Consider the following 20,538-nt stretch of genomic DNA (forward strand, 5'->3'; position numbering starts at 1 on the left):
GTCGGCGACTTGGTGATTCACATTACAGTGGTGTGGCAAATCATGCATACCTGTGTTGTAAGTGATTACATTAGACATTGTATGAACAGTACAGTATCATACCTTTTGTGTTACCCAGCTGTTTAAAACCTCTTCCCCCACTCTTTATCTCAGTTGATAACACCCTCATCCTCCCCGTCTCATCTGCCCGCAACCTCGGGGTCATCTTCGACTCCTCCCTCTCCTTTTCAGCGCATATCCAGCAGACTGCCAAGACCTGTCGCTTCTTCCTCTTTAACATCAGCAAAATTTGCCCTTTCCTTTCTGAGCACACCACCCGAACTCTCGTCTACGCTCTCATTACCTCTCGCCTTGACTACTGCAACCTACTCCTCACTGGCCTCCCACTTAGCCATCTATCCCCCCTTCAATCCGTTCAGAACTCTGCCGCACGTCTTATATTCCACCAGAACCAATATACTCATATCACCCCTCTCCTCAGGTCACTTCACTGGCTTCCGATCAGATACCGTATACAGTTCAAGCTTCTCCTCCTTACCTACAAATGCATTCAGTCTGCTGCTCCTCACTACCTCTCTACCCTCATCTCCCCCTACGTTCCCGCCCATAACCTCCGCTCGCAGGACAAATCCCTCCTCTCAATACCCTTCTCCACCACCGCCAACTCCAGGCTCTGCTCATTCTGCCTCGCCTCACCCTATGCCTGGAACAAACTTCCTGAACCCCTACGCCAAGCCCCCTCCCTACCCATCTTCAAATCTTTGCTCAAAGCTCACCTCTTCAATGCTGCCTTCGGCACCTAACCTTTTGGAAATCTAGACTGCCCCACTTTGTCTGTACACTTGTCTTTTAGATTGTAAGCTCTTTGAGCAAGGACTGTCCTATGTTAAATTGTACAGCGCTGCGTAACCCTAGTAGTGCTTTAGAAATGTTAAGTAGTAGTAGTAACACGTTTGACATCGGCCTGTGTACGTGCTGTGGCCATTACAGAGTTCTAGCAGTTTCACAAGTGCAGTAATTGATTCTTGTATTTTTCCCACAACGCCTGCTTAGAAATAAAATGGTTACTGAGTTCTTGGTTAATGTATTGAGCTAACAAGTGTCCAATTATTTTACAGGGATTCTTTGTTTCAGTCTTTTACTGCTTTTTAAACGGAGAGGTAAGCATAAGCCTGTGAACAATACAACTTTTTTTTACTGTCACTGAAAGGGCTCCACATTCAATATAAATCATGGAAATCTTCTAAATTAATTTTTTATTGTACTTGGTTTAGAAATATCTCCAAAATAATTTATTTTGTTTAAATGCAAATTTATTACATATAAAGAATACAATAGTCAATAATTATAATAATAATAGTAATAATAAGGGTGTGTAGGTCAGAAAATGAACATTTCAGTCTGTGTGTGAAAAACTGAGGGGCCTAATTATTAGTGGTTTAAGATGGGTTATTTTACTACTAACTCGTGCTGTTCCAATATAGGTCCCATTTAAAGCAACGAGTCCTAGTTACTAATTACTGGAGTTAACAATAGAATCACAGTCAAGAAAGGAGTAGAGGATGAACAAAATGATGATCAGCCATGGGGATCAGGACTTCAAATCTTAAAAGCACCAGTGCAATGGGATGCCATCTTTAAATGCATAATGTATGGGAAAGACATGAATATGTAAGTCAAATTTGTGATGTAATGATGTGGCTCAAAGTGCCTGTTAAAAATGTAAATGGTGAAACAACCGGAGAATGAGAAATCCCCATGGCTGATTGTCATTTTGTTCATCCTATACTCCTTTCTTGATTGTGGTTACAAACATAGATTCTGTGCTCCTGCTTCTCTGTTTTTGCCCCTGTTAACAGTAGAATAACACATCTTAACCGTAGGCCACATTGATAACTTTCCCCTGAGGAAGGGACATAGGGATTCTTTTACAAAGCTGCGCTATCAATTCTCAGTGCAGTAAATGAGAGGAAGCCTATTCAATTCCTATTGGCTTCCCCTCATTTGACACGCGGGAATCACTAGTGTGACTTTGTAAAACAAGCTCATAGAACCTTTTATAAATACGAATAGTAACATGAAAAATATATGTATATTTGATGTGATGCATTTAAGAATAAATCACTTTATAAAACAGCACATTCAGTAAAAGGGCAAGGGGAGGGGGCAAGATGTGTAAGCTGCACTGCTTAAATGTATGAACTACAATTTCACAGAATACATGTGTGAGATTTTGCAAATCTGTATTTTCAAGGGAAGCTAATTAGAAAGCCATTCTCTGAAGATTTTGCAATTCAAGGTAGTTTTTCAACACCAAAGAAGTAAGCACAGTTGCCCTCTCAATTACTTCTCAGAACTCCCAAGTTTAAACAACATTAGCTGAGAGTTATGTGTGGCTCGAAGACGGTATAAATGCCAGCAGGGAAATACTTCCTAGGTATACATGCCATGCTGAGTAGTGGGAACTAAGGTCAAAGCCAGACAGATTTTTTTTTACAGTCTGTGTCCCGCAAATGGCAAAAGACTGGTGAAGACTCGGCAATATCAACGTTGGGGGGAAACAAGGGTGACAGTGGACAGGCTTCTGTGGTTTATGTTCCGCAAATTTCAAAAGGCAGCTGAAGCTTCAGCCACCCTAGTATTGTAGATCACTTTATTGTCCTGTGGTGTGAGAGAGCTGTGCAGCTCAGGGGGGAGGGGAAGACATATTGACTGATAAGTTGAATACTGTCAGCAGTACTTAGGGGTGATATATGGTTATAACCAAGACCCCCTCATGTTTGGCTGCTTATATGTGGTTGGTATGGTAGAAACTTGCCTACCAATGTTTAAGCAATGTGGCTGGTGCGGCTCTGGCTACCTTATTGAGCAGACAGGATGGATCATGCGGGTCTTTATCTGCTATCATTTACTTTTAAGGATCACCAAGTCATGTCCAGACTATGCATCCTTGAAATCTATGCATGCTTCCTGGTATATATAAAGCCTTTTCGATAAACACTACATATGTGTATAGCTTGTACAAACAGCCCATAAATATTCTAAAATTGCCTCCAAAGATTAAAGAACAAGAAAAAAAAAATCAATTGATTAAATTATTTCCTGCTAGTGTAACAGGTTAGAGATTGTATAAAAAACAGCACTTCACCTCGTATCTAAAAGTGAAAGTAAAACAGCCATACAAAATTCAAATTACAAAATATACTCCTATTCAACATAAATCCAATTCTTTACTCACTTTTCAGCAAAACCAGGGAGGAACAACACCCTGTCCGGTTCACAAACCTACTTCAGAACGCCCACACATGCGCAGAATATATGTCAGGCATCAGCTGTTTTCAAACGGCGGGAAAAGATTAGATGAGAGCTTGCCATTCAATTTCCCTGTTCAGGCCACTAGGGGCCACTGTTCGCCATCGAAAAATCTGTAACCTGTTTCAGATCAGTTCCCCTGAAGACGCCACTAGTCTGGCGAAACATGGCCCCAGGGGCGTAGCCAGACAGCAGATTTTGGGTGGGCCTAGTCAAGAAGTGGGTGGGCACCAAGTGTTCTCCTCCCCCCCCCCCCCCCCCCCCCCCCCCAATGTGATGAGGCCAGTATCAGCAGCTTAGGAAACTTAGACGGCTGAAGTGGAGAGCAGTGTTTTCAGCACCATCAGGGGAGGTCTTCAGCTGACGAACTTGGGATCTCCTCTAGCTAGCACTAAATATGTGCTGATGTTGGGTGGGCCTGAGCCCCAAGTGGATGGGCCCCAGCCCACCCAGGCCCACCTGTGGCTACGCCACTGCATGGCCCATGTAGGGAACTAAAACCTATGAACAGTGATTCTTTTGATCTTATGTCTTGCACGGAGTGATTTTTGAAAAAAGTATTGCAGTGGACAAGAACTTTGCAGCAAGAAGATCTTTGGTTCTGCACAATCTCTACCTAAACTAAGTAGCTGTTTTACAATATTCCTTTTTTTTTTTGAACATTAGTTTTTGAACATCAGTTTTTGGATATTGTCTATTAATTAAATATTGTGATCAGGATGGAGGTAGGATGTGCTATGATGTAAATGTGGTGTCCCTGCAAAGCTTGGACTTTTAGTCCACAGCAATACACCAAAAAAACTGAGCACAACAAATAAATATTTATATAATTTTATTGAGCTTTTTACAAAAAGCAATTATTTATACAACATGAGTAAATGAGAATATTTCTAATACTTTAAAGTTCTAATAAGGGTTTCTGTTATGGTTTGCTAATTTTGAAATTTGAAACCGATTTTTGTTGGTTACCCAGAATTGCGTTTGGTACTATCATAAGTCATGTCAGAGTGGGTGGGGCACCAAAGGAGGAAATCACAGGGCCAGTGGTGAGCGACCTCAGACATTTTGCCCAGCACTGACGTCAGGCTCACCGATAACACAAGTGATAAGAAACTTATTGAGCACACATTGCAGACTCGACACCTGCCCCAACTATATTATGAACATTGACCAATTAACCTCTTACCTAAACTTCATCTTCCGAGAAGGCCAGTTCCCAAAAGAAAAGGGCAACATGCTTCTCACACCAATCCCAAAGGACATCAGGAAAAATATTGATACCGCAAATTACAGACCAGTAGCTTCCATACCTCTAACAACTAAAATAATGGAAGGCATCATAGCCAAGCAACTGACCAAATATCTCAACAGATATTCTACATGAATCCCAATCAGGCTTCAGGACTCACCACAGCACAGAAACGGTATTAATCGCACTTTTAGTAAAATTAAAACATGAAATCGCAACTGGGAATAATATACTCTTTCTTCAGTTCGACATGGCCAGTGCATTCAGCATGGTCGATCACTATCCTACAAAGAATGCTCGACAAAATAAGAATAGGGGAGAAAATGCTTGAATGGTTCCGTGGATTCCTGACCACCCAATCCTACCAAGTGAAACTGAACTCCACAATCTCCAATTCCTGGAAAGTGGAATGTTGAGTACCTCAGGGCTCACCACTCTCTCCACATTCAAAATAATGATGATTCCCCTTGCAAGTTCCCTTTCCAGTCAAGGGCTCAACTCCTTCAAATGCGCAGACGACATCTCCATCTTCATCCCCTTCAAAAAAGATATATCCAAAATTTCTTCCAAAATCATAGACAGCATAAATCTCATGGAATTCTGGGCAGCAACTTTCAAACTGAAAGTAAATAAGAAAAAAAACTCACTGCAAACAGGTCACAAACACTACAAAGAAAATGTTTCAGACAATGTGGAAACTCAAGCTTATAAAAAAAAACAGCTACTTTCCACGAAATGTCTTTCACTCCCTCATCCAAACCATGGTCCATCTTCAACTCCTCCCTCTCCTTCTCTGCCCATATCCAGCAGACAGCCAAGACCTGTCACTTCTTTCTGTATAACATCAGCAAAATTCACCCTTTCCTCTCTGAGCACACCACCCGAAATCTCGTCCACTCTCTCATCACCTCTCGCCTTGACTACTGCAACCTAGTCCTCACTGGCCTCCCACTTAGCCATCTATCCCCCCTTCAATCTGTTCAGAACTCTGCTGCTCATCTTATCTTCCGCCTGGACCGATATGCTCATATCACCCCTCTCCTCAAGTCACTTCACTGGCTTCCGATCAGGTACAACATCCAGTTCAAGCTTCTCCTACTAACCTACAAATGCACTCAATCTGCAGCCCCTCATTACCTCTCTACCCTTTTCTCCCCTTACGCTCCTATCCGAAACCTCCGCTCACAGGACAAATCCCTCCTCTCTGCACCCTTCTCCACCACCGCCAATTCCAGGCTCCGCCCTTTCTGACTTGCCTCTCCCTATGCTTGGAATAAACTTCCTGAGCCTATATGCCAAGCCCCCTCCCTGCCCATCTTCAAATCCTTGCTCAAAACCCACATCTTCAATGTCGCCTTTGGCACCTAACCATTATACCTCTATTCAGGAAATCTAGACTGCCCCAATTTGATTGTCTGCACATTTTGTCCATTAGACTGTAAGCTCCTTTGAGCAGGGACTGTCCTTCTTTGTTAAACTGTACAGCACTGCGTAACCCTAGTAGCGCTTTAGAAATGTTAAGTAGTAGTAGTAGTCATGCAGACTACTGTAATGCAATCTATGCAGGATGGAAGGAACAGACCTTAAAGAAGCTACAAACTGCACAAAATATGGCAGCAAGTCTTATCTATGGCAAAAACCAATTTGAAAGCGCAAAACCTCTACTCCAAAACCTACACTGGCTATCCATCAAATTGTGTATATCATTCATGACCTGTACCTTGGCCTACAAAATAATCTTTGGCCTCACCCCAGCCTACATGTCCAACCTAATTACTCTACCACTACGCAACACAAACAAGAGCGCGAGATCCTACCTAACCCTTCACTTCCCCAAATGTCAAGTGTAAGTTATTTTAGTCTTTATTCTACCTTCCCAAGGTGTAATAAGACCCTTTACTCTTTTGAGGAGATACAAGACAAGGCTGCACTTATGAGAAAAGCAATCAAAATTTTATTCTCTTATCCAAGCAGGTACAATAAGTTTTCTCATGGGAGATCAGCTTCTAGTACACAGAAGTGTCGTCTGACTGACTCTCCAACAACTATATTCTAATGCATACAGTTATATATGGTTATCTTAGGCAACATTATATTTCACTTTAAGCTAGTCATATTTCTCAGAAAGATAGGGAGTTTTCCACAGAGGTTATCAGGCCATCTGGGTTTCCCCTTAATCTTTCTAAGCCATGTTATCTTATATGTGCATACTGACCATTTCTCTATTCTCAGAATCGCTTGCACCCTTATCTTTCTTCTTTCCTAGAATTGTTTACTCCCAGGGTGACTGTGATCAGATCATACATTTTGAGAAAACACTGGTCAATCAGCCTGTGTCCTACAGGCCTTGAACCAAGGTCTGAACCAAAGTCTATAGCTGAAATCATATTCTACACAAGGCCTGAAATACAAAACCACATACACAACAAGTTTCTCATGCGTCTATGCCAAAATCTGGAACTCCTTACTGATCCATAAACAACGACCTACAATTCAAAAACCACCTTAAAGCACACCTCTTCAAAACACTGCTCCCAGATGACAATACTTAGCCTAACAACAAGTAGACCCGCACTCCTTATCCACATACTGAACTGATCTTACACGGACTACTCTGACTGATCCTTTCTGATCACACCACACAGCCTCTAATATTTAACCTGTGCTCTATTAATTCTGCTGTAAGCCACATTGAAACTACCAATAGATGGGAAAATGTGGGGTATAAATGCAATACATAAATTAATAAAGAACATTCTAAGCAGTTCACAATCCAAGGTACCAGGACATACCCCTGGGAATTACAGAGAATACAATACAACAATGATATAATATAGTATAAGAAGATTTTAGCTCAAAACACATTTCCTAAGTAGTAAAGATGCTTGCCAAATTTTAGGAGCCTGATAAGCCAGCAACATCTCATGTATCTTGAATCTCTTCCTACCTCTAACAGAAGTAAAGAGAAAAGATGAATTATTAATAGTTCATCTATTTCTAGAAAGAATAACAAATTGAAATTGAAACAGGCGAACATCATTTAAAACCTTAAGCAAGAGGCATGAGAACTTAAATAGAACCTTGGCTTCTATAGGAAGCCAGTGTAATCTTAGATAAAAACCTGAGATACTATCATGTTTGTTCAGAGCAAAAATCAAACAGACCAGGTATTTTGAATTGTCTGAAGTCTTTTAAACATTTATAGTGCCACTTAAGTAAATAAGGTTATAATAAGCCAGCAAATATGTTATCTTTTCAACACTTAATTTAAGCTTGTGCGTCACCATCCAGGAACCAATAATAGCCAAGCATTTATATACTATTAGGGTTTGATAAACTGCCCATATTGTTGCAAAGTCTACAAATAATTTTTACCTGTGTCACATCAGTTCTCAAATTGAAATGTACTAGTGTATTTTCACTCTTAAAATTGTCCAGGGGGACACAGTATCTACAGTCATTTCCCCCTATTTCTTTTATGGATAATATATTTCCCTTAGACAACCATGGACACAGATCTGAATTTGCAATCTATACACATTATCTTTTTTCCTGTTATAAACCTTCTCCCTCAGAACACGTTTTCCTTATGCAGCAAAAGTTGTGGTGTACTTTTAGATGGAACAGTTTTCAGATTGCTTTTTTTAGTTGGCTAAATTGGTGTTTATATGGATAAATTACTTTTGAAATTGTCCCCAAAATGTTCTGCATAGCTCATTTAATTCCAACTTTTAAGCAGTAACAGAAAAACAAAATCCATTCAGAAAGAGTAAGTATCTATACATGCATACTGTAGTCATATGTAATCAGTGTTTTCTTCCATTTAGTTCAATGGCATATATTCTGTTAGTATACTTATATGGTGAGGCTGTAATCTTTTATTTGCCTCCTATTGTGTTTTAAGATCAGCACATTTACTTTACACTCTGGCTCTGCCAAGCATTCATCTTCCTTCCTGTTTTTTAATCAGGTGAGATCCGCCGCAAGGAAGCGATGGCATCGCTGGCAAGATCACCATTCCCTTCGAGTACGTGTGGCAAGGGCGATGTCCATCCCAACATCCCCGACGAGAATCAGCTTTCACAGTATCAAACAGACAGCAGCAGTTTGACCCCAGGCTCAGCCTTCGACCTTCAAAGCTTTTGCCATGCCTTCTGCTCTTGCACTGTGAAGTGACCTTGCGCGTTTCTGAATATTTTCTCATTTCCACGTGATGCAGCGGCGATCCACATGCTAGACCCCCTGCTAGAAGATCCAAAGTCAAATTACAAGTATGGCAAGCACAAACCCATTAGACCACCAAGTTCAGGAAATAATTGCTTCTCTTTCACTATTAAGCTTGAAAAGATTGTTTTGAACAAATTGCCTGTGTTTATTCCATGCTTTTGGTCTGAGGATATTATTGACATTCATTGTATTCTTCAGATAATCCACTAGTTTGAAAAGATAAGGGCTTTTCATACAGATTTGGAAGGGGGCTGTGTGGTATGCTCATGTCTCCTAAATTGCCTTTCCTGTAGTGTTTTACCTTTTGGTTTCAGTACCCTATAATCAGTCTCCGAATATTTTGATTGCTTTTCTCCAATGAAAGGACATGCAAAGATGTATATGTTCAATGCTTAGATTATATTCAAAAGGGAAGTTGTGCAAACATTTCTTGGCGTCATAAGCAGTATCCTAAATGTTGTATAGAAATTTCTCTTCCGTGTTTTGGTTAAGCACTGGAAATGCCATCTTGAATATTGTTTTTCTTTCTTTTAGATTTTCATTTGTTTAAAACTATTTACATGTACATAGTATATTTATATTACAAAATATGATGTCATTGACATTCTTATGAGAGTGCTTTTGTTCAGGAAAGACTGAAAAATTCAGTGTAGCGTGCTTAGCATATAGATATTGGTTTCATGTGTATATAGGCCTTTGGCAATCCTAGAATGATATGGCTTTGCAAATGGTTGTGACTGCTCAGTTGAATAGATCAGGGGGTGGACAACCTCAGTCCTCGAGGGTTGCAACCCAATTTTTCAGGATTTCCCTAATAAATATGCATGAGATCTATTTGTATGCACTGCCTCCATTGTTTGCAAATAGTTCTCATGCCTATTCATTGGGGGAAATCCTAAAAAAACTGGGTTGTGGCCCTCATGAACCGAGCTTGCCCACCCCTGGAATAGATGGTATTGCAGTTGCATTGTAGCATACCACTAGGGGTCAGTCAAACCCAGAATAGATCTTTAAGGTGTTTGTGGATTTGACTGGGTTGTAAATATCATCCAATGTCAGGAGGATCTCTTACGTTCGTAGAGCATAAAGCCTTCAGCCACTTAGAACCACTGATACATGTAATCCACATCAAAGCAAATCCATGGAGTGCCTTTCTGCATCCAAAGCTTTCTGAAGCTGTGGTAGAAAGAAATATGCATATTTAGTCCTCTTATGAATATGAAATAGCTCTTTATATATTTTTTTTAATTCTCAACAACAGCTTCAAACAAAACATTAGTACTATTTAAAGTTCTAATAACTGGCCAGACTAATGCTTTTAATAAAGTCAACTCATGAAAAAAATCAGCAATTGTAGGCAACACCCTCAGAATTTAGAACTATTTGGCACACTTCCTGACAATCTTTGCAGGGGAGTCAGACATGGAAAATCATAAAGAACAGAATTACTCTCTCAAGGAAAGGCAAAGCATTGACAGAACAACAAGGGGAAACTTGGAGTGTCATTGTTTTGTGGTTAGAAAAAAAGTGGTAGAGGTAGGTGACACCATATAGACTAACACATTTATTAGGGCATAAGCTTTCAAGGACCAGAGTCCATTTCATCAGATGCATGAAGTGACATTCAGGAGGTGGGTGAATATACATGAAGATGCGTGGATGTGGGGTGGGATCTGTGGCAGACCCAGGGGTGGGGCCGCATAGGCCTGGACCCACCAACTTTGGGCTCATGCCCACCCAAAATTATGAACCCTTGTTAAGGTGGCAGGGAGCCCCAGAAGCTGAAGAAGCCCTGCTCCAGGGTCCCAGAATGTTCTCGTACTCACAGCTAGTGGCACTCTCTATGGGCCGCTGCTGTGCCAGCTCACCGTCCCCCGCCCCCCCAGCACATAAGCAGGATGGAGGTCAGCTGGCATGGCAGTGGTCCATGAAGAATGCCACGGGCTGCAACGAGTACGGGAACATTCTGGGCCACCAGAGCAGGACCTCTTCAGCTGGTGGGGCTTAGGGATCCTCATCAGCTCAGATATTTATTGTATTTGGGGTCATGGGGATCGGGGAAATAGTGTGTGCCTGCCTACTTTGGACTGAGGCCCACCCAAATTGGCACATCTGGCTGCACCACTGGGTGGGATACAATGTATTGAAAAGTACAGGGCAGGGTATGGAAAGGGAGTGGTAATAGCAGTTTAGTTCAGTTGCCTCCCTCATACATCTTCATGTGTGGTTACCCACCTCCTTAACTTTACTTCATGCATCTGATGAAGTGGACTCTGGTCACGCCCAATAAATTGGTTAGTCTATAAGGTGCAACCCCCTAATGACATTTTTGGTACACCAGACTAATGTGGTGACCCCTTTTATTTCTTTGTGGTACTTGTTCCATGAAGGTATGGAAAATGTTAATTCCTGGGTGTGTCAGTCCAGTACCTTTAACAAATAACTAGAAAAATGTAAAATAAAGCTGCATGATATTAATAGCGGTGTCTTAGAACAAAGAAAACACTGGGGTAAGAAATGATCAAATGCCAGCACCCTATTTAGAAGCACATATGGGGTCCATGGCCTGTGGCCTCTTGACAAAGATCTGGTGCTACAATGGCTGGAATATAGACTCTACTTGTGAGAACTCATGAATAAAAGACTAGGTTGTAAAACTAAAAATGATATTTAAAAAGTAGTAACAAATATTTATGAAAAAAGGAATTTATATCTATTGTACCCAAGATTTACTTTTATTGCCAAATGAGTCTTGATCAGCAGTTTTATTTTCATGCTATACCAGAGGCATGTATCTATTGGTCATTAAGAGACTTATGGAAGTAGCTCGTAAAGCACTACACTAATTTCAGTCATCTCACTGATCCAGATTCTCCTGATTGACCTGGACTTCTGAAGTGCTCTTGGCTGCTGTATCTACAAGAACAGTAGCAAGTTTCGTTGATTGAATAAAGCTGTCTATTTCTCTCAGGAATGTAGTATGTTTGGTCTCTTGGATAAACAGGTTCTCTCAAACACTGTATTCTCATTTTCGTCATTTGTAATATTTGTAGATTAACATGGATGTACTACATTAATTACGTGGCTGTGAAAGACTCATTCTTCATCTGAACCTGTTTAAACATTATGGTTTTAATTTAAACAAAACTCTTCTTTGGTGGTGTGGTAATTGGAAAAATATAAATGTATTTTAAACACATTTTATGTAAAGAAAGATTTTAAATATGCGAATATGGTATTGTGTTAGATTAATATGTAGTAAATACTACTTTTTGCATAAAAGAAAAGACTTCAGGAAATGTAATGTATTTTCAAAAAATGTATTAAACTAACATAGTTTTAACATAAAGAAAGTTCAGAAATTCAAGTCTGGTTTTGGTGGCAGCCATGCTTCAATATCATTTTGTACTCAGTATATTACAAATGAGTGAAAAATGATTTTTTTAACCTCTAAGTGCCTGATCCCCCTTTTCTTCCTCAACCCCCTACTTTGCTCATACCACTACTTTTATTTTTAAAGATATTCCACTATGCTTTTTCCCGCTCAGCTCATTAGACTCCCCATTCTGTACTTATTTACCCTGGTATTTCTTCCATTGTGTGTTTCTTCTTGCCCATATGCCTCTCTCCCTTATTATCTTCCCATATGTCTCTTCTCTTTATCCTTTTGTTATTTCACTTTTGTGTGATAGCAGGTATAATTAAGCACAGGTGTGGACCTTCTTTCCCTGGGTGGCAAGGAAAGGAAACAATACATCCCTGGACTCAGCATCATGTATGGTGTGCCACACTCGGCTCCCTGTTGTTACGCTTCTCCCAGGTCCTTTATCAAAGTAAAGAAATACTCCTGGACCTTCTTACTACTGTGCTTTAATTAGTTAATGTGTTAAGGTACATTAGATACATTATTTGTCTCTTAATGCCAGTAAATGATAATAACACGCCAGACAGACTTCTATGGTCTGTGCCTGCAAATGGCAAAAGACTGAAAGATTAGCCAAATCCAGCATGGAGGACCTGAGGCCGATGCTGGACAGACTTCTATGGTTTCGGTCCTGCAAATGATCTGGTGGGAACCATCAATAACAGCTTGTTAGCTGACTGAAGGGTCTTACTCCTCGACCAATGCTCAACAAAGATATGTGTTTATAAAACTGAGGTAATGTGGGTTGTTGCAGATTCTGCTACTGTTTTAGTAGCAGAATCTGCAACAAACCACATTACCTCAGTTTTATAAATATTTATGTGCAACTTATTCTGGCATAGCCAATCTGTAACAGTCTCAAAAATTGTCTGTAACCGGGATGCCACATTCGTATTATCTGGGGACAATGCAAAAAAAAATTGTGTAAATGCTATACGGCAGCGTTTCCCAAGTCAGGTCATGAAGTGCCCCTTGCAAATCAGGTTTTCAGGATATCCACAATGAATAGGGGGGAAGGCTGAGAGTCGCTCAAAAGCGCATGGTTCGGGAGAAGGTATCTTTCAAAGATATCACCAAAACAGGGAAGATAGGGTATCCTGATAGTGAGGTTGCAAAACAGACTGTAGTAGATCAGGTGTCCTTAAATAAAAATAAAAATCAGACAAAAGATTGCAAATTAATACTGTCAAGTACTAAGCATCATGTAAATAGGAACAACAAGCATAGTTTGAAATGTCTATATGCGAATGCCAGGAGCCTAAGAAATAAGATGGGAGAGTTAGAATATATTACACTAAATGAAAAAATTAAATATAGTAGGCATCTCTGAGACCTGGTTGAAGGAGGATAACCAGTGGGACACTGTCATACTGGGTTACAAATTATATCGTAGTGAAAGGGTGGATCGAATTGGTGGAGGGGTAGCATTGTATATTAAGGAGAGTCTTGAATCAAATAGATTGAAAATTCTGCAGGAAACAAAACACTTCTTGGAATCACTGTGGATTGAAATTCCATGTGTAAAGGGAAAAAGGATAATGATAGGAGTGTACTACCGTCTGCCTGGCCAGGATGAACAGACAGATGCAGAAATGTTAAAGGAAATTAGGGACGCAAACAAACTGGGCAACACAATAATAATGGGTGATTTCAGTTATCCCGATATTGACTAGGTAAATGTAACATTGGGGCACGCTAGGGAGGTAAAATTCCTTGATGCAATCAAGGACAGCTTTATGGAGAAGCTGGTACAGGAGCTGACGAGAGAAGAAAAAATTCTGGACCTAGTCCTTAGTGGAGTGCATGATCTGATGCGGGAGGTAATGGTGCTGGGGCCGCTTGATAACAGTGATCATAATATGATCGGATTTGATATTAGCTTTGAAGTAAGTATACATAGGAAATGAAATACGTTAGCGTTTAACTTTAAAAAAGAAGACTATGATAAAATTAATAGAACTGTGAAAAAAAACTTAGAGGAGTGACTGCGAGGGTCAAAAATTTACATCAGGCATGGATGCTGTTCAAAAACACCATCCTGGAAGCCCAGGCCAAATATATTCCGCGTATTAAAAAGTATGGAAGACCAAATGACAGCCGGCATGGTTAAAAAGTGAGGTGAAGGAAGCTATTAGAGCTAAAAGAAAATCCTTCAGAAAATGGAAGAAGAAACCGACTGAAAATAAAAAGAAACAGCATAAGGAATGGCAAGTCAAATGCAAAGCGCTGATAAGGAAGGCTAAGAGGGACTTTGAAAAAAACATTGTGTTGGAGGCAAAAACATGTAGTAATTTTTTTTTTTAGGTATGTTAAAAGCAGGAAGCTGGCAAAAGAATCGGTTAGATGACCGAGGAGTAAAAGGGGCGATCAGGGAAGACAAAGCTGTAGGGGGGAAGATTAAATTAATTCTTTGCTTAGGTCTTCACCGAGGAAGATTTGTGTGGGATACCAGTGCCGGAAATGGTATTCAAAGCTGATAAGTTGGAGAAACTTAATGAATTCTCTGTAAACCTGGAGGATGTAATGGGGCAGTTCTACAAACTGAAGAGTAGCAAATCTCCTGGACCGGATGGTATTCATCCCAGAGTACTGATAGAACTGAAGAATGAGCTTACGGAGCTATTGTTAGTAATATGCAATTTATCCTTAATATCGAGTGTGGTACTGGAAGATTGGAGGGTGGCCAATGTAATGCCAATTTTTAAAAAAGGTTTCAGAGGAGATCCGGGAAATTATAGACCGGCGAGTCTGACGTCGGTGCCGGACAAAATAGCAGAGACTATTATTAAGAACAAAATTACAGAGCATATTCAAAAGCATGGATTAATGAGACAAAGTCAACATGGATATAGTGAAGGGAAATCTTGCCTCATCAATCTACAACATTTCTTTGAAGGGGTGAACAAACATGTGGATAAAGGTGAGCTGGTTGATATTGTGTATCTGGATTTTCAGAAGGCGTTTGACAAAGTACCTCATGAAAGACTCCAGAGGAAATTGGATAGTCGTGGGATAGGAGGTAGTGTTCTATTGTGGATTAAAAACTGGTTAAAAGATAGAAAACAGAGAGTAGGGTTAAATTAAATGGTCAGTATTCTCAATGGAGAAGGGTAGTTAGTGGGGTTCCCCAGGGGTCTGTGCTGGGACCGCTGCTTTTTAACATATTTATAAATGACCTAGAACTGGGAGTAACTAGTGAGGTAATTAAATTTGCTGATGACACAAAGTTATTCAAAGTCGTTAAATTGCGGGAGGATTGTGAAAAATTACAAGAGGACCTTACGAGACTGGGAGACTGGGCGTCTAAATGGCAGATGACGTTTAATGTGAGCAAGTGCAAAGTGATTCATGTGGGGAAAGAGGAACCCGAATTATAGCTACATCATGCAAGGTTCTACGTTTGGCGTCACGGACCAAGAAAGGGATCTGGGTGTCATCGATTATGATACGTTGAAACCTTCTGCTCAGTGTGCTGCTGCGGCTAAGAAAGCAAATAGAATGTTAGGTATTATTAGGAAAGGAATGGAAAACAAAAATTAGGATGTTATAATGCCTTTGTATCGCTCCATGGTGCGACCGCACCTCAAATATTGTGTTCAATTCTGGTCACCACATCTCAAAAAAGATATAATGGAAATAGAAAAGGTGCAGAGAAGGGTGACGTAAATGATAAAGGGGATGGGACGACTTCCCTATGAGGAAAGGCTAAAGCAGCTAGGGCTCTTCAACTTGGAGAAAAGGTGGCTGAGGGGAGATATGATAGAGGTGTATAAAATAATGAGTGGAGCTGAACGGGTAGATGTGAAGCGTCTGTTTACGCTTTCCAAAAATACTAGGACTAGGGGGTATGCGATGAAGCTACAATGTAGTAAATTTAAAATGAATCAGAGAAAGTTTTTCTTCACTCAACGTGTAATTAAACTCTGGAATTCGTTGCCAGAGAATGTGGTAAAGGCGGTTAGCTTAGCGGAGTTTAAAAAAGGTATGGATGGGTTCCTAAAGGAAAAGTCCATAGATTGTTATTAAATGGACTTGGGGAACGTCCACTATTTCTGGGATAAGCAGTATAAAATGTTTTGTCCTTTTTTGGGATCTTGCCAGGTATTTGTGACCTGGATTGGCCACTGTTGGACACAGGATGCTGAGCTTGATGGACCTTTGGTCTTTCCCAGTGTGGCAATACTTATGTACTTATGAAAGAGATTTGCATATAATGGATGGGGAAGGGAACAAAATTGGTACAAAGAAACCTAGAGAGCTCAAAATTCTTTTTAATGAAGGAGGAAGATATGTCAGACACCCGAATGGCTACAGAGCTCTGGCTTATAGAAAGCATAATCCTAGTGAAAAAGTAGCGAGTTCCTAGAATCGTTCTGATGGCACATAGCTCCAAAAAAACAGTGGAAAACGTGAAATGACAGCTCAGAAAAACCGTGGCTCAGAAGCGGGACGGGCCAAGCCAATTACAAAAGCAGTGGCACATGGCTGATACAACAGACAAAAATGTATCTAGAAGAAATGCTGAAAGAAAGGGAATTGAAAGACTGGTTTGCTTATGTGAAAAGCGATGTTGCAATGGTAAGAGGTGAATTGGTGTCTCTTTTTGAGGAGATCAGATTGGAGGTTGCTAAATTAGGCCACAGAGTGGAGGAAGTTGAAGAGGACCCAAGGGAAGCAATGACCGTACCACAACAACAAATAGGGGATCCTGAGAGAACAAATGGAGAGCTGTGGGATAAACTCAATGACCTGTAGAACATTTCCCACCACTGCAATTAGGCTCTGGGCCTTTCAGAGTCTTCGGAATATGCAGATGTGGTGAAACAGGCCTGAACAGTCATTTTAGAAGCAGCAAGCCATACTAATGGGTCCCTAAATATTTAAGCAGAGAGAGCATATCGAGCTCTAGGACTGAGGAGAAACAATATATCCAGACACACAGTGGTTTTGTTTTCATGAATATATAATTAAGAAGAAGATTATGACTCCTGGAAATATATGCCCCTCAACACGCAGGAATTCCAAAACATCACCAGGAAACATTAGGTACAAATGGGTCTTTCCCTTTCTATTATAATTCACAATTGATAGAATTGCAAACTGGCTGCATACAGTGGAAGTGGCAACAAACCTCTTGAGCAAGGCGGGTTTAACTGGGCTCCCAGAAGCAGGTACCACCCAAAAGCCACCACAAAAGGAAACTTCAAAATGGTGAGAAGTGACCAAAGATGAAAAGTGGAGTGGAGGAGTGGCCTAGTGGTTAGGGTGGTGGACTTTGGTCCTGGGGAACTGAGGAACTGAGTTTGATTCCCAGCACATGCAGCGCCTTGTGACTCTGGGCAAGTCACTTAACTCTCCATTGCCCCATGTAAGCTGCATTGAGCCTGCCATGAGTGAGAAAGCATGGGGTGTAAATGAAAAAAAAACACATTTGCATCACCTACTAGAGAACAAGAACCTTCTGTCTGTCCTTCCCTTATCCTTATTGATCCTGTCTGTTTGTCCTGATTTAGATTGTGGGCTCTTTTGAGCAGGGAGTGTCATACTTCATGTTCAATTGTAAAGCGCTGCGCACGACTGGTAGCGCTATAGAAGTGATTTATAGTAGTAGTAGTAGGATCCCAAGAATATGACTGAAAACGGAGAGAACTGAGCAAATTAACAGAAAAAAAAATGAAATGAACCTAAAAAAACAATTGATGATTGTGTGTGAAACAGGGTGAAAATAGAAAGGGAGGGAGGGAGGTGAAAACACAGAGAACAGGAAAGAAAAATGTGGATAAGAAGGGGCCAAGAGGGTACAGGTTTTAAAGTCTCAAATGCCTGCTTTGTGCATGGAGGATGCCAGAAAGGAAATGTGGGAGGGAGAGGGAGGAGGAGACACGAAAGGTTTTGTATGACTGAAGGGAAGTATGAGTGTTGTAGAGTGGCTGGGGGGCTGAAGAGACTGAGGAAGATAGACAATGATTAAAGTGTGGGTTATATTGGTGACGCCAGAACTGGCAGGGGCAAGGGAGTTCCCTAACAATGGGATAAGAACATGAGTGCCTCTGTCAGTGAGTATTGTTGGAGGGGATGTGGAAATAAAGACTAATTTTCCATATATGGTGGGAAAGTGAAGTGATTAAAGCTCTGTTAGAACCAAGTGGAGATGTTTATCACTAACGTTGGGAAAGGAGATTTCTACGTCCCAATTGTGTTCTTACTAAATCGTCCTACACCGAGACTCCAAAAGGATGAAGAGCAACTGGTGGTTTTCTGCTGTATGGCTGCTAGGTTGACCCTGGCCGTGGTCCAGAATCATCTATGATGGGAGTTTATGGCAAACTATGGCTCATGTGGAGAGGTTCATTTTCAGAGCACTTAGACTTACATAGGTTACTAGGCAATTTGGTAAGTCTGGGTGCTTTGAAAATGAGCACCTAAGTGTATGGCAAGCAAGGCAGTTCTGTAAACTGGCACATAGAGGTACATGCCACTTGTGTACATCAAAGGTGCCATTCATTCACAGGTAGAAGGGCATTTTAGAAAGGTCATCCAACTGAGAATACGGGAATGCAAGTCAGTATGTCACAAATGGATGTCATCTCACATGTATTTTACAGCAGGACACAGCCTGTTCTAAAATGCATGTGAGATAAATGTCCATGTACTGTAAACATCCAGCAAGAACATCCATTTTACAAACTGAAAGGAACAAATTATGAATGGGAGAAAGCAAGGAGATGGATGTCTATATCACAGTACAGAAAACATCCATCTTAGAAAATGGCCACACAGATGTCCAAGCAGAGCAGTAGAGTCATGGGTTAAAACTCAGGGGACCAGGCTTCAAATCCCACTTCAGTTTTTTTTTTCCGTTTAAGTTGTGAGCCCTGCAGGAACAGAAAATTACTTACTGTACCTGAATGTACATCATTTCAATAGCTTTCAGGCTTGCCTGGTGACTTATATATTTTTGTTTTGTTACATTTGTACCCCACGCTTTCCCACTCATGGCAGGCTCAATGTGGCTTACATATTATATATAGGTACTTATTCGTACCTGGGGCAATGGAGGATTAGGTGACTTGCCCAGAGTCACAAGGAGCTGCCTGTGCCTGAAGTGGGAATCAAACTCAGTTCCTCAAGACCAGAGTCCACCACCCTAACCACTAGGCTACTCCTGTCCCTAGAGGGCTCACAATTACTACTACTACTACTACTACTATTTAGCATTTCTATAGCGCTACAAGGCATACGCAGCGCTGTACAAACATAGAAGAAAGACAGTCCCTGCTCAAAGAGCTTACAATCTAATAGACAAAAAATAAATAAAGTAAGCAAATCAAATCAATTAATGTGAACGGGAAGGAAGAGAGGAGGGTAGGTGGAGGCGAGTGGTTACAAGTGGTTACGAGTCAAAAGCAATGTTAAAGAGGTGGGTTTTCAGTCTAGATTTAAAGGTGGCCAAGGATGGGGCAAGACGTAGGGGCTCAGGAGTTTATTCCAGGCGTAGGGTGCAGCGAGATAGAAGGCGCGAAGTCTGGAGTTGGCAGTAGTGGAGAAGGGAACAGATAAGAAGGATTTATCCATGGAGCGGAGTGCACGGGAAGGGGTGTAGGGAAGGACGAGTGTGGAGAGATACTGGGGAGCAGCAGAGTGAATACATTTATAGGTTAGTAGAAGAAGTTTGAACAGGATGCGAAAACGGATAGGGAGCCAGTGAAGGGTCTTGAGGAGAGGGGTAGTATAAAGCAGAAGTGGGATGTGAACCTGGGTCCCTTAGCTCTCAGTCTATTGCACTAACCATTAGGCTACTCCTCTGACCTACCTGCTATTCTGTTAAGAATGTCTATAGTACCTGAAGCCTTGTATCCCGTGCTGATTTCACATTCAAGGAAAAGGAATGGGGACAGCAACCACTGGGTATGAGGTGAAGAAAGAGGTCCAGCAAGAGTCAACCCTTTTTTAAAAAAAATATTTTTATTTTTGCATTTAAATAATATACATCCAAGAAAAATAAGTCTTGTACTGAAAAGTGAACAATGTAAGAAGAACATCATAAAATATTCCAAAAACACCATTCACTAAAGTTCACATAATACCATTTAACAGAGCGAGAGAGAGAGGCAAAAATAGAAAGGCCTTTATTCCATGACTACATCATAAATATAGCATTAACAAAAGAGCAGCCAGGAGAGGATAACAAGGAAATAAAAAGACATAATTAACAGATCTATACTTTATAACACATTGACAGAGAAATTTTTAAAAAGTACTCCCAACTGCAACACAGCAGGGCACAATAATTGAAATTATTTACTACATCTCTGAGTTTCTGTAG

The 20,538-nt window shown here is 40.8% G+C and overlaps 1 protein-coding gene across 4 annotated transcripts in view; it reads left to right on the forward strand.

The window, feature by feature from the left end:
• Positions 1-9,612, forward strand: part of CRHR2 (corticotropin releasing hormone receptor 2) — a 452,797-nt gene extending 443,185 nt beyond the window's left edge. For all 4 annotated transcript variants that reach the window (XM_030197833.1, XM_030197850.1, XM_030197841.1 and 1 more), the window contains 2 exons: positions 1,119-1,160; positions 8,532-9,612. In XM_030197833.1, coding sequence (XP_030053693.1) covers positions 1,119-1,160; positions 8,532-8,672 — 183 coding nt within the window. In that variant the 3' untranslated portion in view covers positions 8,673-9,612. The remainder of the gene's footprint in view (positions 1-1,118; positions 1,161-8,531) is intronic.
• The last annotated feature ends 10,926 nt before the right edge of the window (positions 9,613-20,538 follow it).

This window comes from Microcaecilia unicolor, chromosome 1 (genome assembly GCF_901765095.1).
Source record: "Microcaecilia unicolor chromosome 1, aMicUni1.1, whole genome shotgun sequence".
In the NCBI taxonomy this organism is placed as follows: domain Eukaryota; kingdom Metazoa; phylum Chordata; class Amphibia; order Gymnophiona; family Siphonopidae; genus Microcaecilia; species Microcaecilia unicolor.